Source organism: Molothrus ater, chromosome 3 (assembly GCF_012460135.2).
Source record: "Molothrus ater isolate BHLD 08-10-18 breed brown headed cowbird chromosome 3, BPBGC_Mater_1.1, whole genome shotgun sequence".
In the NCBI taxonomy this organism is placed as follows: Eukaryota; Metazoa; Chordata; class Aves; order Passeriformes; family Icteridae; genus Molothrus; species Molothrus ater.
In genome coordinates, this window is record NC_050480.2 from 94,763,905 (window position 1) to 94,781,925 (window position 18,021).

Sequence of the window (18,021 nt, forward strand, 5' to 3'; positions counted from 1 at the left end):
AACATCCCCAGCATATAAAAAATTACAGCTGCCCATCAAGGAAAACATTTTCAAGATCTCTAAAAACTGTTAGCATTAAACATGGCCTGGTGTATCGGTGTTAGTTCATATTACAATTGATGTTACTTCAGAAAATTTGGGATGTTCTGCTCAAAACTGATAAATGCTTATTTCCTTGGTCTCTTGTTGAATCACATCAAGTGAAGATATCAACCAGACAAAATTAGTATCTAGGATTACATACCTTGCTATGTGCATAAACTACAGAACCTAACAATTTCCAAGTGCCTCCTCTTCGGTCCATGCGCACCATACGAAGGATCTGTAGGAAACGAAGACTTCTCAGTGCTGATGTTGCAAAAATGTTACCTTGAGTTTTTGCAGAAACAACTGCTATTGAAGCGATGAGAACAATGATGTCTGAAAGAAATACATTACAGAAAGCATTAATGTCCAAGTGTCAGTAAAATGTACACACATCTACATGAGCTGAATGAAAAGGACAAAAGAGAGACTCCTATAGTGGGTGGGAATACAAAACACAGAGATTCCTGTTTGAGACAGGGATGTGAGATCAGAGCTGGTGTCAAAAACTACCTCAGGAGTCTCCAGGGTGAAAAGTGAGGATTACAATTTCCAAAGCATACGGATAAAAGGAGCAGTCTTGAAGAAACCTCATGTAGGAGCTTTGAAACCTGATGTAGCAAACTGTACAAATCAGTAGATGGATTAGAACTTTTCCCCTTTATCTATCTTTCCATAACAACTTCTCTGTCCAAAGGGAAAAGGAAAACTAAGGTAAGGAAAAACTAGGGCAGACCCAGAGGTAAGAGTCTGGTAGAATTGGGCTTATGAGCACAGTACTAATTTCCTATGAAAACAGACACTGTGTGTTTGAGAATGTAGTTTCTGGACACAACTGCCCTGATGTACCATTTCCTGGAAGGGAGGAAATACAGCACTGGCTATTCAGAAGCATTCCTTTAGCTGGAAGCCTGGAAAGTTAGTTGAAGCTTAGCAAGTGTTAGGATTTATTTCTTCAGGTCACAGATTCAAACAGTGAGAGTGACTTTGGTGTGCACGAACTAATCAGCCAGCTGTCCTTAGAGCCATAACAGCATTTAAGGGGAGAGGAGGAGAAGCAGCAGAGTGATGGCACACAGATGCTGTGAGAAGGCATAATGTCCTTTTACAAGGATTGGGGTAGATATGCTGCTATGCATGGATTAGAAAAGCACAGAACAAGCTCTGTTCTTCCTCACCTCATGACTAATTCCCTGGTGAACTTTAAAAGCTTAAAGAGCCCTTCTAAGAAATACCTGATTTTAATCTTAGGGATTTGTGGTGTTTGTATGTTTCTATGCAAGGATAATCTAAATCCATGTTTGTTGGTGAATAATTGAAAGCAGGGTCTTGTTGATACAAGTTTTATTTCTTTTGTGTTGGGTAGAAACACACATCTTGTCCCTAGCATAACTCCTACAAGAATAACCCAGAAAGTGATTAAATACAAAGCCAAGGGTACAGATAATCTGTTTCTGTGGATTGTCCTGATGAACTGTGGAACTTTTGACACAAGGGGTTAGAAGGTTTAAAACCAGCTGGATGATCTTAGGGGAGAAGATTTAATTCCGGGCTAATTAATACCAAAAGCCCATGTCTGGCTCAGGATATCTTCAAGTAGCAGATGTTGGGGGCTGAGAAACTCTTGTAGAGAAATATCACTGTGTGTTTGCCCTGCTTGTGCAATCCTCCCTGGCTGTTCACTGTTGGCTGGTGTCACTGTTTGACATCCCATGTTGGCCTAGGCTGACCTTCTGCCTGTTTTATGCTCTGACATTTTAAAATATCTTTGGCTACTACATAGGTGGATCATAGGTGGCTACTACATAATTGGGTACCAAAAATGCTGGATTTGCTTCTGAATCCAGCAAGTTCAGAGATGAAGAAGAGCCAGAAGTGGACATGGCATCTTTGCACAGTACAAATCTCAAGCTCAAAACAACCAGATGCAGGAGGTCTGGGTGAGAATTGAGAAATAGGAAAACTGACTAGGAAAAGTTACGGACATCACAAATTCTAATGGAGATCAGAAAAATAGATGGACTTGGATTGACTTGGACTTGAGCTCCACATGAAGATATTTAAATTTAGGTGTCTACATGTGAAGCAGGTGTCTAAACTCCCCAAGCAGCACAAGGTAACCACGTCAGCTGAGAGAGGTGCAGCTAATCCTCAGGAAGGCTTCTGCTGGCTGCTCAGCTGCCTCACACTTCAGGCTTGGCACAAGGAAGGCTTAATTCAGCTGCTCAAATTTATTTGTCCAGTGCCATTTGAGATGCCTTACGGTATCTGAGATATCCCCTAGATCTGGCAGCTATGTTCTTGGACCTGGAAAAGCTGTACTCTTCAGGAGATGTGACTGGGGAGCAGGGAATATCGTATAACAGGGGACAGGCACCGCTCTGTACCCTGCTGAACTAAACCCTAGATCCTGATTGACTATACTGCCAGCATAGACACGTAGCACACATGTACCCACCTAAAGCAAACTTCTTTCTATATTTAGTTGTGTTTATTGGGATCCAAGACTAACATAGAAGGTGCTGGAATGTCTTCAGCAATATGGACTGTGCTGAAAAAACAGTGTCCCTGCTGACTGATACGGTGGCAGGGTGATCTTGACTTGTCCCAGTGACTCCGAGAGGAGCAGCAACAGAACAGCCATTTTTATTTAGTGGTGAGTGGCTGGCAGCAAGTTAGAGATCATTAGAAGAGCAGTGTATCTGAAATCATTCATTTCAGTATCCCCTGAAATCATTCTTAGAACTTAAAAAAGAATAAGGTCACCCAAAATATTGGGAATTATGCATTTGTTTCAGAAATTATTAAAATTCTCACTGGGAGTTTTGGTCATCCTCCACCACTTCTAATAGGACAATGTTTTAAAAAATTCAGTGACTTGCTCCTGCCCTTATTCTTACTTATTCTAGAGCTCTGACAGGTTTTTTTTTTTTTTATAACGCAGAGTTTTGTGAACGACCCCACTGCAAAAGATTCAAATTACTCAGTCTTGCCAGCAGAGCACAGCCTCTGCCCTGCCCAGCTGGGAGCCCTCTGCCCCACTGAGGGTCTCTGGTCCCCTCTGAACATGAGAGATGAAGAAGCCAATAGTAGCATAGTTGTCTTTTCCTTTTTTAAAAGCATTGGTCCAAAGGAGTTATCTGCTTGTGTATGCTCTTCTATCTGGAGGGCAAGGATGAGGCTCTCCCTAAAGGGAAGAAAGGTGGAGGAAAAAAGGGAGCAGGAAATGCACTGGAACCTGTTTGAAAAACAGCTGAAGGGAAGAGAATCCTCCTAGCTGGGTGGTGGTTTTTTTCACACTTTGCTCTCTCATCTTCTTCACTCTTCACATCCTCAACTCCCACCAAGACTCTATCCCTAAGTCCTCAGCTGGAAATAGGGAAGGTAAGAATGTGTCCATTGCCCTTCCTGGCTGTGTTTCCCTAGAAGGTAGGGAAAGCAGGCAGGCACATTATTTCAGTGTAGTTTAACTTGTTAGGAACATGTGTAAGATAAATCAAAATAAACCTTTCTTGGAATGAAATCAGAGTCCTAAGAAAAGTTTGCAATTGTTGAAGTCACTTCTGAGTATGTTAAAACTTCTTGATTTTCTTATCTAAACATACCCTAGAAAAAAGAAAAAGTTAAATATATTATGATTTTTCTCTGTGCCATACTTTTATACAATATGCTTCAGATGGCATTTGCCCTCTTTTAAACCAAGAGAGAAAAATATTATTCTGAACTTCCTTTTATATTGGAATGGAATGTAGCAAAAGTCTCTGTGATATTTCTGTATTTTAAGAAGGCTTTCCCAGACTTCTGTTACTATTTTCGTCTTTATCTTTTAGAGGCAAAAATAGCAAAACAGGTAGAATTAAATAGAGATATTTCATTTAATTTAATGGGCTCTCAGTTTTCACTCTGAATCTTTCTGTAAAACACCAGAAAAGATTCAGATGTGAGATTGAGTAATGGGCAGTATAATTCCAACTTCTCTATAATGACTTACTAAAAGACAGAAGTTTCTAATGTACATTTATCCCTTTGTTTATTTTTTTCTTAAGCTAATATCTTATGTATGATCTCCCAAAATGTTAAGCCTCTCTTCAGCCATGATGAAGATTTTATTCACCCTTTAGAAATGTGTCTCAGATTTTTATCCTTGCAGATAACAATCTCCCTCATTAACTCTAGTCTGAGATTTCAAATAATCTCAGCAACTTTTGCACTGGTCACTTTTGAACACTTAATTTTAAATGAAATTTCAAACAACTAATGCTTCCACTTCAGGCATTTCACCTAGTACCACTCACTAAACCCCTGAGATTACACAAAATTTTGTGCAAATTAACTGGTGAAAGATTTTTTATTTGACAGGCACCATGTTAACAGGGCCCCTTCATGAGAAACACACAAAAAAAGATGACTCCAGAACTCATGAGTGTAACAGATTACATCTGTGTATTGTCCAGTGTCACTAAAACAGTAACACAGAACACACACACAGAACACACAGATCACACACACAGAAATTCTAGGTTGGAAGAGACCTTTAAGATCGTCGAGTCCAACCCATGTTCTAATACCTCAACTAGATCATGGCACCAAGTGCCACATCCAGTCTTTTTTTAAACTCTTCGAGGGATGGTGACTCCACGACCTCCCTGGGTAGATGATTCCAGTATTTGACTACTCTTTCTGTAAAATACTTCCTCCTTATTTCTAGCTTGCATCTCCCTTGGCGCAGCTTGAGACTGTGTCCTCTTGTTCTGTTGTTGTTGCCCGGAGAAAGAGACCGACCCCCAGCTCACCACAGCCACCCTTCAGGAAGTTGAAGAGGGTGATAAGGTCACCCCTGAGTCTCCTTTTCTCCAGGCTGAACAACCCCAGCTCCCTCAGTCGCTCTTCATATGGCTTGTGTTCCAAGCCCCTCACCAGCCTCGTTGCTCTCCTTTGGACACGCTCAAGCATCTCAACGTCCCTCCTAAAGTGAGGGACCCAGAATTGGACGCAATACTCAAGGTGTGGCCTCACCAGTGCTGAGTACAGGGGAAGAATGACCTCCCTGCTCCTGCTGGCCACACCGTTCATGATACTGGCCAGGATGCCATTGGCCTTCTTGGCCACCTGGGCACACTGCTGGCTCATGTTCAGCTGACTGTCAACCAGCACCCCCAGGTCCCTTTCCTCCTGAGCACTGTCCAGCCACACTGTCCCCAGCTTATATCGTTGCAGGGGGTTATTGTGGCCAAAGTGCAGGACTCGGCACTTGGACTTATTGAACTTCATCCCATTGGATTCTGCCCATCCCTCCAACCGTTCCAAGTCCCTCTGCAAAGCCCTCCGTCCCTCTAACAGATCCACACACGCTCCCAGCTTAGTGTCATCTGCAAATTTGCTAATAAAGGACTCTAAACCCTCATCCATGTCATCAATAAAAACATTAAACAGAACAGGCCCCAGCACAGAACCCTGAGTAACACAAGTAACTGAAGGCCAGTAATGCAACTACCCCAAACTTACATAACTCATGCAAGGTGTGCCAGTCCAAGTTCCCCACCTCACAGAGGAAGGCCAGTGTTGGGCTGCCTTAGGCTGCTCAAGTTTGGTCAGAAACTCTGGATTGCTTGTCTTACTGATGGAGGTGTGGTTGGCATTCCTAAACTATCAGCATTTCTAATGCCAGCTGGGAGATTAATAATGTGACTGCTAGAATAATAATGGTAGAAAAGGAGGCATCATAAATCATCACAAGGGATTGTTTTACTTTTAATGACTTCTCCAATGCAACTTTCCTAGCATGAGCTTCTTGGATGTTGTGAGATTTTACAGCATTCATAGGTATCATGGGAATGAACCCAGCTAAAGGGGGAAACACAAAAGCTATACTTGGATATTGTGCCATGTCCCAACACCTTGATGTACCATCAGGACAATCTCTAAAGTTACAGAAAGAATGTCAGGATGTTTTTTTACAAGGGCGTGTAATGATGGAACAAGGGGGAATGGCCTTACTGAAAGAGGGTTGGGAATGATGCTCCTTTCCCAGATGTGTTCAAGGCCAGGCTGGATGGAGCTTTGAGCAGCCTGGTGCAGTGGAAGGTGTCCCTGCCCATGGCCAGGGGCTGGAACTAGGTTTTGCTTCTCTCAACCCAAATTGTTCTGTGAGTCTATGATTACTGGGAAATGTAATCAATGACAATCTCTCATCTGCTCAAAGCTCATGCACATGCTCATACTAATACACAAACCTGCATGATCTTTCTCTTTTTCATATTCTTCAAAGGAAGAATATGTTTATAGGAGCTTTTCCTGCTGCCTGCATTTAATGCTAACATGTTGAAACATCCTTTCCTCTAAATACAAATGATATTTTGAGACAATACAGGTTAAATGAATCTTGTGATTTTTTTTCTTTTATTTTATCCAAATAGAAAAATGAATAATATTTAATCATTTTTGGATCATCACTAGGTCATCAAAATAGTATTTGCTACAAATTCACAGAAAATGTTTAGAGTTCACACATTCTTATTTAGAATAGGCAGGAAATGTCAATGGCTGTCAATTACTGTGTCTGCACCAGCTACAGATCAGTAAAGAGAGGCAACAAACTAGGACATGAGTAGGGCATATCTGCCCCCAAAACTGCAGAATTTAACAGAAAATCTCAAGAGGTTGTTTTATCTAGCCTGCAGCTGTATTAACTCACAAAGGAAATTAACTGGGCAATTCTATCACCAACTCTAAGCTACCCTTAGGCTGTCCTTCTAAGGTCTAATTTTGAGCTAGAGTTATTATCCATGACCCAGAGAAAAGGCACAGCTTGTAGTGGTCATTTCTGAATAGTTCTCAGGAAAGTTCATTATCCTCAGCTTCAAAGTTACTTTTGAAAAAACCCCAGCCCTATGATTCTGTGGTGCTACAGAGACACTGGACTCCACCAAGGGCATGAGACAGCTTTGACATCAGGTCCCTCTGCTTAACATGGCACAGGCCATGCACGCCTATGGCAGCACAGTGAGCAATTATTCTCACTTGCTGAGGAGTTCAAATAGGATTTAATTGACATTTGCAGCAATCAATACATAGTAACACTTAACAGCTTTCTATTCTGAGTCACTATGAGGTGGTAGTTGTGGTAGGGAAGGAATGACCAGTTTTTCTAATATCTCTTTGGATATCAGTTCTTCCAGTCCTTATTGCTATTCTCAGAACTCTCTTCAATTTGCCTTCAATAATCCCTGGAGCTGGCTGGCCACAACCAAGGGATACCATCTAATCAATGTAGAAATGTACTTTGAAGCTTAACCAGACACTACAGCACAAAGCTAACAAAATACACATTCCAGAACACTGTATTTGAGCACATCACACTATAGAAATACTATAAAAAATATACAATCAATGGGCTTTATCCTAAACTGATATAAATTGGCAATTTAAAGCAGCTTAATATAAAGCCTGACGACTGACACTGGACTTTGGCCACACATCAGTACCTGAAAATAAGTTTGCACTTTTTCAGATTCCTAAAAGAAAAGGTCTGTTTGCACAAACTTGACTATTGGAGCAGCAGCCTTTTTGCACAGCCTAGTAACATATTGGGCATGGCTGTACTTCATGCTTCTGTGGGCTAGCAAAAAAAAAAACAAACCAAAAACAAGAAGAAGAAAAGAAAAAGACATTCATAGAGTTTAAGGCTCTGAATACCCTAATAGAGCAGTATTCAGTGAGGGACAGAATTGGATCACTATTTCTTGAGCACTTGTTCAGAATGGTCAGAGGGCAGAAAAGGTCAAAGAGCCAGAAACTGGCTGGAAAACTGCTGTTATCTTGAAAAAAGGGATTAACTACTTCCCTCTACCAGTTCAGGAGAGCAAAGAATACAAAACATGAAAAGAATATTCTGCAACAGTTATATTGAAAAGAGGCAAATGTAATGTTTTTACCAGGTGGTAGTTCCTTTGCTCTGTAAATGTTCCCTTACTATAAAACCAGTGGGATATTTCACATAATTGTGACAGAAAAATTTGGTCAAATATGGGCTGAACTTACAGTGACCTTGCATAAGTATTTATCCCAGACACCAAGAATTTTCAATATCTTTACCTGTAATTATATCTCTGAACAGAGCGATGAACGATATTTAGAAAGATGATGTGTGTTGTCATGTTTAGCAAATTATCTCACTGGAAGAACTATTTATCAGCAAATAAAAGTCAGTATTTGCATGATTGCCAGAATCTGAAAACTGGCTTTTTAGAGACTACTCTGGAGACATGCAGACTTTTGAGATCACCTGAATTCACCCTCAAATGATATTCTCAAGAATTATTTTCTGCCTACAACTCCCCCTCCAAAAAGCAATTTAATAGCACTCATTGAATTATATCACCTGAAGATCTCTAACGTAATTTGGGAGAGGCAGGAAGTTGAGCTCTGTACCTCCCACAAGAAGCTGAGCAGACTTACACCTACAAGGCCTCAATTTTACAGAAAAAAAAGCCTGAACACCACCAGCAACAACAACCCCCCCCCCCCCCCCAGCAATATGAGATAATCTGAATTGTGCATATTCTAAAAACAATGATGCTCAGGAGCTTGGGTCCTGGCAAAGTTTGCTTTCAGCTCTGTCTGAATATAGCTTTTCTTTCTGGTCAGGGATCAGATCTCTGCTCAGATGCCAGACAGGTTACGATTAATCATCAGCTACTAGTAAAAGTAATTGGCAGGATATCTTCAGGAAATTCTTGGGATGGATGATGCTGTTTGATTTTTGCAGATGTTGTTGTCACTCCAGCCAAAAGGTCTTTGTGTTTTCAAATACGTAACACCATCTGGATGGAAATCATCTTAATTGTCATTGCAGGCAAAACAAGTTGGTGATTTCGCTTCCTTCTTTAATCTTTTTGCAAGATGCAAAACAACACAGTATTTTTAGAAGTAGGAAAGTGAGCTGGTATTGCATATCAAGATAATTCAGAGATAAACACAGATGAGTGTGAAAATTGACTTTTATTGCTGTTGAAAAACAGGAAGAGAGTAATGTACTGTAGTGGCACATACAAGAGAAAAAGGTTCTATAAAAATATGTAATACTGCCCAGGCTCTGAAGTGGAATTAAAAAAAATCCAGAGGTTAATACTTCTTCTCTACTGATTTTTTTTTTTTTCCTAACAGTGGGAAATGGCTACATTAGTCACTGCCTTTCATTTTAAGGAGTCCACTAAAACTGATCTGTGCATAGAAACTTGGATTTTTCTTATCATCAGCTAAGCAATACCCCAGTGAAGAAATCAAATAGATGAATCACCTTGGACCCTTCTTTCCCTTTATTGTTTTCATTTGCAATATATTGGAATAATCTGATTAAGCAAACTATTTTAATGTGAAATGAAAGTAACCTCCTGGAAATACAAACAACACCTTTCTGGAATAATAAATGATATTTTTATATAACTGAATTGGGTCTACTTAGAAAAACAGCTCATCAAAATGTAAAGATATCTTTTCTGGCAAAGAGAGAACTGGAAACGAGTCAAAGACAATTCTTAGGAAAGCTAAGCAAATACAAGAAAAGTTAACTTGGTACTCCAAACAATCTCTGACCAAGAAAGAAAAGGAATATTTTTAATAAGGCAATACTGGATATTTTTTAGATGTGAAAACTAAATATTCTCTTTTTAAATTGTGGACTAATGAAGATGAGTAATATCTTTCTTTTGTCATTTTCTAAAATTTTGTCATAAAATCCTAATTCCATGTCTAATAATGCATCAACCAATGCTGCTCACTCCTGTGTCAGTGTATTAAAAGTATATGTACCCTGTTCCTTTGTAGCATATTGTTAGACCATGACGGCAAATACATCTAAATAATGTAATTTTACCTTCTGCTGTAGACAGCCAAAATACTTCTCTATGGCCTGAGAAACACAGTGGCTCAACGAGGACTGAATTTTAAACTGTAGCTGTGGGTGCCACATTTTATTTAGTCGGGATAAGTACAACAACATTCATGGGAACATTTCACCTGCCTTTGTACTGTGTGCAATTATTGTTCATGGCCCTGTTGAGTACACAATCTTTCTATGGACTGAATAAGTCCTCAGCAGACATTTTTATGCTATTAACAGCTGTCTCAATAAATCTTAAAAATCTAAGGGCCTCCTGCAAGCTAAGATTAAGTTCAATTGCAAGCCTTTCATGGATTTATACTTAATTAACCTTTTCCAATAATTGATCTTTAACATAATTAATATGTATCTGCCAGAAGGAATACAGTAGCATTTACTAAATGCAAGTTTTATTTGGTTTTAAGACAGGCTGACAGAAACATTTAAGCTGTGTCTTTGATCTAGTGCTTGCCAACCCTATTTTTGCTCAGCTAAAGAAACAAACTGCAAGTAACACATGCAGATTCTTCCCATAAATCTTCACTTATTCTGTGCAGAAACAGGTTTGTGCCTTGAAAGCACTGGAAAACAAGGTTTGTTAGTCCCTTTACTACGGCTGTATGTTGCTGGATGACAGTAGACCTTAGTGGAAAAGGCTATTGCAGTGGAGAGAAAAACATCTGAAGGTTTCTGGAGGGAAAGGCAACAGGATGCCAGACACATGCCCCTGGGGAGTAAAGATGCTCATTACATCAGGCTGTAAGCAAACCACAAAGTAATCGTCAAGAAAAGAACAAAGTAGCTACAGCATGGCAAGACTTGTGTATGGAGAAAGGGCTGAATAATTTAGGAGTGGTTTGTCAGAAGACAAATATGAGATAGAGGCATGCAAACTAGTGGAAGATAAGAAGATCTGTTGGATGCCTCCTATTTACCCTTTCTTATAAAAGTGAGATCAAAAGACAATTTAAATTTGATAAAAAAAATTACAAGATTGAATTGTAATTGACTTGTAAAGTTCATTGCTCTGAGGTATAAAGGAATAACCAGGGAAAATTAAAAACAAGCTTGGATGTTTTCCCCTGAATTGCTGGAATCAGATTTTTCAGGGGATCCAAATTCTTGTGTGACTCAGGCACTGATTACTCCATGTGTGATTGGCTATTTTGGGCTATAGGTACTAACACCATCATTAGGGGTCTCTGGCACTGGTCAGCAAGTGGAAAGACACCAGCCAGGACTCCTGAGTGACCCAGCCCTGCAGGGAAGCATTGCTGTGTCCGTGCTGGATCCTTGCAGCCACAAGGGGAGGAATCTACAGGCAGGAACGTGCACTTTCATGGCCTCTTCTTCTTACTCTAAAACCTTAGGCAGGGGCAGGTAGGCAGAGGGTCTGGAAATGTTCATCTAACACGTTCCCAGATTGTGGATAAAGTGAAGGTGATACAATGGCATGGGAGTGGAAAGGCCAAAAAAAGGTGGGAACAGGAAAATCCGTGGTGTGTAGGTGAAAGTGGATGGGTGGAAACTGACAAGTAAAGATGCTGAAATGAGCAGGGAGAGAAAAACATGTCTCTGATGAGAGGAAAAGCCTGTTTGTAGGTGGAGAGGGAAGAGAGTATTAAAAATCTGCTCTCAAATTCACAGGGTGGTGGGGAAAGAGAAGGTATCCAGTCTCTAGCTGACTTATCTAACACAGATGTTGAAGGCAGAAAAATGGGTCCCTCAGTGTTGGCTGAAAGAGTTCCTACATTCAATTTTCTGACCCTCCTTTCAGAGGCAAAACCCTCTTACTGCTGCCTAAAAGCAGAACTTGCATTTCTAACCTATACAGCTATTTTGGATGTCTGTACCATTGGTGACTGCCTTTTGGGACTCCTTTGTTTCTGTAAATAGAATTTATTCAGTTTACATACAGAGCTAGACATCTCCAGCCACTCCTTCCCCTCAGCTGCCATCCCACCTGCACTTTGTGTGTGGGCAGCCTAAGAGGGAGTACTGTGCCAGCAAGAAGGTTTATATAATTTGGAGAACACTAATGTGGGGCATCTTACACAGCCACTCTTGAGATTTCCTGGTGCAGGGGATATGAAGAAAGAAATAGAGGCTCTGTTCAGTGGTTGTCAGAAAGGAAAAATCCCATAATCTGGTATCACTCTCCCAAACCCGACAGGGGCAATCACAAAATGAGATCTTAAATACAGTAGATTATGTCATACTGTGTGACAACCTGTCCACTCTGCCTTTTGACATTTTCATCTGAAATGAAACAGTCTCCACTGGGAGGGTGCCATGAATAGACTGGGCTGGCAAAGGGGAGCCCCAGGACTGAAGGAGCTCTGCCTTTGCTGTGGCTGCTGCCCAGGTGGTCACATAGGTGCATTGGGGCACCAGTACAGCACAACACAAGGGTGAAAGTGAGTGGCTTCCTTTACCCCATTTAGGAGCTTCCATAGGCTGCTCTGGGTCTCATCTGATGGTCACCTTCCTTGGATCTGTTATTGACAGCAATATCAAATATCACCAAAGGACAGAGCTCAATTTTGAGAGCTATCAAGACAGGCTTAAAGATAAAATTTTTGATTTTTCTTTAATGGGAAACAACAAGTTATGGGCACCTGGTTCTTAAGTGCTAGGGATGGGAGGAAATTAAAATGTGCAGAACGTGCCCAAATGGCCATCTAGAAATAGCAAGTATTTCTACTCAGCCCTATTTAACGTGAGATACAAGTACTGCAACTCTGTTACACAGTGTAACAATATTGTTACATTGTCAAATCCTTCCTAACTGCTGTATTTACTATAGCAGGTATAAAATGGAGAAATCAAAATCTGTATTTTCTGTCTTATACACAAGTCTCTTCCTGATGTAGCAGTTGGAATTGCTGCAGTGTGATGCAATATCCTGTTCAGCTATCCCAGTCCCTCCCAGTGTGCCAATACCTTCTCCCTCCCCCTCCCCCTTGCCCACTTGCTAAGTGCTATGTGTGGTCAATCTTAACATTCCAGCAAGGGCATCGTCTGATTGGCAAAAGTTCAAAAGATGCTTCTCAGCCCTGGGGTCATTGGCCTATCCAGGTGTCATTGTCCCCTGAGCCTTCCCCCCTCCTACCTGGTTGGTGGCACCCCTGCCCCTTCCCTGCCCCTCTCCCCGGGCTTAAAAGACACGGCGACCACGCGGTCTGGATTCTCTTGGAGCTGTTACAAGATTCAGAGATCTGTGACCCTGGAATAAAGCTCTGGATTAAACCTTCCTGCAGAATCCATCTCCTTTTCCCTTCACCATCGCCTGAAGCCTTTCCACCAGAGGTAAAACTGAGTTCCTGCATGCCTGGGCCTGTTCCAAGTGCCCAGCTGCAGCATCCAGCCAGCCAGGGGTGTCTCTGAGGTGAAACCACCACAGCTGCCGCCTTTGGTCCAGCAGCAAGGGTCAGATGAGCCCGGGCACGTTCCACCCGGTAATATTGTGATCTTATTCCAATATGGAATGTAACCATTTGAGGCATGATCATAAAAACAGAGATTTCCTGCAACTCCCACTGGACTACTGTGCCCATCAGTCACTCCAGCAGTGCTGGTGGCAACACTCAGTTCTCTGAAGGGATGTCAAAGAATGGAAACATCTGTGGAAGCTGCATTTCTTCAAGCTTTGTGATCTCTAATAAGTCAGTGGCAAGGCTCGATGAAGACATCTGGCAATCAATTTGGTTGTATTGAGTGTAACAGTGGGCAAAGCTTATGCTTTAAACTGTCAGCATTGACAGTTAACAAATTAAAGCTGAGTAGATGCCAAAGGACTGCATGTGAAGAAACAAACACAACCTCTAAAGCAACTGAAAAACTCTGTGTTTCTAAACAACAATACAGTCAAGCAAAATGAAACAAACACAACCTCTAAAGCAACTGAAAAAGTCTGTGTTTCTAAACAACAATACAGTCAAGCAAAATGAAACTACTGTTCTTAGCCAACTGCACCAACAACCCTTTTCCTGAGACCTCACTCACACAGGGGTGACCTGAAGAAAAATAAACTAGTCTTCAGCAAAGACAGCAATAAAATCACAAGATTCAGCAGCTATAAGAGAGATAATTGTGAACTAAAAGACAAGAAATGGAAAAGAAATGGAAAGATGAAATAGCAGCACTTTGCCCGCTCATACGCTGAATGAAAAAAGAGCTGTTATCTGTGCAAAAGAATTGGTGAAAGTGGATTTAATACAGGTAATTGTGAATGTGGTAGTTTCTCACAATACAATATCTAGAGGTGACTAGAGACTGAACATTAGGAAGTATTGTGAGAGAGTTAATCATGGCTCAAACAGTCAGATTGGCAGTTATCTAATGTCTCACACCAAAATATGAGCATTCAAATTTATGGTAACATGCTGACAGAGCACCCCTGAGTAATTATGGGCATGTTAGTAATATAGGAGACACACTGAAAGTGTCTTTTGAAGTAAAGCAGTGCTGCAAACCAGGGGTGTCACAGTCCTGTGAGAGGCTACATGAGTGCCAAGGGCATTCCTGTAATGAATTTAAGTAATGGGCAGCTGCAAAAGCCCAAATAACAAACACCTAGTCTAATAGGATTGTTTTGGACCAATATAAAAATATTCCTCAAGTATCAAGATTTCTGCTGGGAAAGCATAATTCACTGTTGCAAAGATAGAACTTGTACAAAGAATCAATTCTTCTCAGAGAGAAACTACAGGCGAGAGTTGATGATGATCTGAAATGGGAGTTACAAAGAGTGCCACAGACTAGAGCAGCTGATCTTCAGCACAACATCTGGAAAGAAGCCAAGAAAGCTGAGAATTTTATTGCATAGCAGTTATGTTCTGACATGTTATTCATGTCATTAAAAATATAATTTTTTTAGATGCTAAGAGTGATAAAATTTTAAAAATTAAAAACCATTTTGCTACTTTTGAGACTCCATACAATCAAGTAGGTGGATAAGTGGATTTGGCACAATCCTGTCTACCTCTAACTTCCACACCAGTGTTTATATTCATAACTACTTAATTTTGAAAAGGCAAACTTACACATACTTATGGTATCTGAGAAACTATCTTGTCCATGGATATGATGGGAATTCAGCACAGTAAGGCAGGAAATGAACATCAAATCAAATAAAGGCAGATTATGAACATAAAGGTATTTGTCTAAGCAACTTCATATTCTGGGTATCTCTAGTAGCAACAAGTTCAAAGCCAGTACCTAAAAAATGTGAGCAAAACTGAACATACAAAGACTTAAACCAGAAAAGGTTGACTGCCATTTGGTCTGTCAGTTGCTTCCCTCCTTATCATAAATTTCCAAGTCACAGCTCATAAACAGCACTGGAATTGCTATAATACACTTTTATATTACATAATATTTTATAATAAATAGCATTTAATATCATAATATTATTACCATCATCATCATCCTTATCCTCATCATCACCCTTATCATTATCCTTATAATTATCCTTATGATTATAGTACAATGTATTTTGTGAGATTCAAATATGAGAGATAAATAATAATTTGAAAGACTGCTTAAATCATATACACAATCTGGGTGAGTATGGGAAGGAGTCTCATTATTTCTAAATAATTTGATTGTGATATTTCCCTTTAGGACACTTTCCTAACAAAAGGGAACTGAATTAGCAATTTCTAAACATTTCAGGGCAGGTACTGAGTTATATTAGTCTTGTTCAAAATGGATAATGATTTCATGCTTAAGAAAATATCTTTTATAGCCTTCTAATGCAGGAATTTTATTATTAAAAAGAAATTATTTGTAATAAAGTCCTTGTCTTTTAATAGCCTTTCTATCACAACCCTGTCTCTTTAGTCTTCTCATCCCAGGTTGCCCAGTTCATAGAAGGGGCTCATCTACTCTATGTCACAAACACAATAGTGACACTAGTGTAAGATCAAAAAACCACAGCATAAACAAACCCAGGCTGCTGAATTCTCTAGCTCATCCAAAAAAAAAAAAAACTTCAATGTGAACTGCACTGCACCAAACTAGGTTACCTTTGAATAGCTAACACACAACTTCTGGAAAGAGGAGATCAGAGCCTGATGTCTTTAATCCCAGCAAATGTTACCTTACTCAGCAGCAAGGGTAGTAGTCAGCAGAAGTAAGTGTGAAAGGATAAGACCCATAGATGATATTAAACAGACATTACTTTTTCTGCATGTTTCTAAAATCTGCATTGCCGGAACTGTCAAACATGAAGATATGCCATTAAATATTAATTTTAAAAACCTACATAATTTGGGACCATTCTAGCCAAAAGAACATCTCTGTTCCTAGCACTGAATTATGGCTGCTGAAATTATCTGAGGAAATTTTGATTTGAAATCTAAATACTACTACTACTATTACTACTACTACTACTGCTGTTATTATCAGAGTATTTTCTGGAGTGGAGTGGGCAGGGTGTGTCTGAGATGAGTTCAAATTTGGCTGGCAGAAGGTCCCCAGACATTAAATTTGCTGTAACCTTTTTTTCTGGGATTTATAATGAAATGTGATGTGAGATATGTCTTCTTGGTCAAGGATTTACTTAATTACAGACAATCTCTGGGTTATTTAGAGTTCAAATTACACTGGAAAGGGGCTGTTTATATTGTTTATCATGAGCAGCAGAGTTAGCATCTGTCTGTATTTAAACTATATGATGTGTCTAAATACCAAGGTGACAGACACATAATGTGTTATTACACAAATATATTGAAATAATTCAAATTAAATGTCCAGAATATTTTGTAACACACTAGATATGGATTTGTTTATAAAGGTTTGACAAAAGTGCCCCATGATGGTTCATTACCACTCTAATTAATGAAAAATAGATCCAGTAATAAGCAACAGTCGCTGCTATCACTTAATGCTCAGAAACAAGGTTTGCCAGCCATGAAGTTCAAGGGCCTGATTACGGATAATGGATGTAAGCTTCCTGTTGGGAATTTGCTCATTCTGCAGCCTCAACCAAATTTGAACTTTTGACATTTCCATCATGCTGTAGCTTGACTAGAGGTAAAATAGAAGCAGCTGTGGTGAGACTGCTAACGGACTAAATGAAATACATGAAATCTTTCACTCAGCTGGACCACCAGGAAGTGTGGTTGCCCAGGAGAAATGTAATATTACTAGAAGTAGGCTCAAATTTACAGTGAAAAAATTCTGTCATAGGAGTTTCCACCCCCAACTTTAAATTGAATAAAGTTTAGGCGTTATAGTTAGCAATGTGCCCTGGCAGCCAGGAGAGCCAACCCTGTCCTGGGGGCATCAGGCACAGCATCACCAGCTGGGCAAGGGAGGGGACTGTCCTGCTCTGCTCTGCACTGGGGCAGCCTCACCTCGAGTGCCTCACCTCCAGTTCTGGGCACCACGATGTCAGAAAGACATTAAACTATTAGAGAGTGTCCAAGGAGGGCAACAAAGATGGGGAAGGGCCTTGAGGGGAAGCTGTGTGAGGAGCAGCTGAGGGCACTGGGTCTGTTCAGCCTGGAGGAGACTGAGGGGAGACCTCACTGCAGTTACAGCTCCTTGTGAGGGGAAGAGGAGGGGCAGGCACTGATCTCTGCTCTGTGGTGACAGTGACAGGATCCAAGGGAATGGCCTGAAGCTGTGTCAGGGAGGTTTAGGCTGGATATCAGGAAAAGTTTCTTCACCCAGAGGGTGGCTGGGCACTGGAACAGGCTCCCCAGGGAAGTGATCACGGCACCAGCCTGACAGAGTTCAAGAAGTGTTTGGACAATGCTCTCAGGCACCTGATGTGACTCTTGGGGGTGGTGCTGTGCAGGGCCAAGAGTTGGACTTTGATGATCCCTGTGGGCCAACTCAGGATATTCTATTTTTGTGTTAAAAATTCATTTGCTCTTGTTGGGCTTTCTCAGATAGGAGTCCCAAAGTCTCTTACAGAGTCAGTGGAGTGAAAGAAGTTCCTCTGAGAGCTCAGTGGACTTCAGACATGCAGGTGAGGCCAGCAGGATCTTACTCTTCAACAAACAAGAGTTTGTTGTTTATTATTCCTAATATTTTTACAGTGCCCC

General features: G+C 40.6%; 1 protein-coding gene across 4 annotated transcripts in view; it reads right to left on the bottom strand.

The window, feature by feature from the left end:
• Positions 1-18,021, bottom strand: part of KCNQ5 (potassium voltage-gated channel subfamily Q member 5) — a 282,113-nt gene that overhangs the window by 50,060 nt on the left and 214,032 nt on the right. For all 4 annotated transcript variants that reach the window (XM_036380245.1, XM_036380244.2, XM_036380243.1 and 1 more), the window contains one exon: positions 245-420. In XM_036380245.1, coding sequence (XP_036236138.1) covers positions 245-420 — 176 coding nt within the window. The remainder of the gene's footprint in view (positions 1-244; positions 421-18,021) is intronic.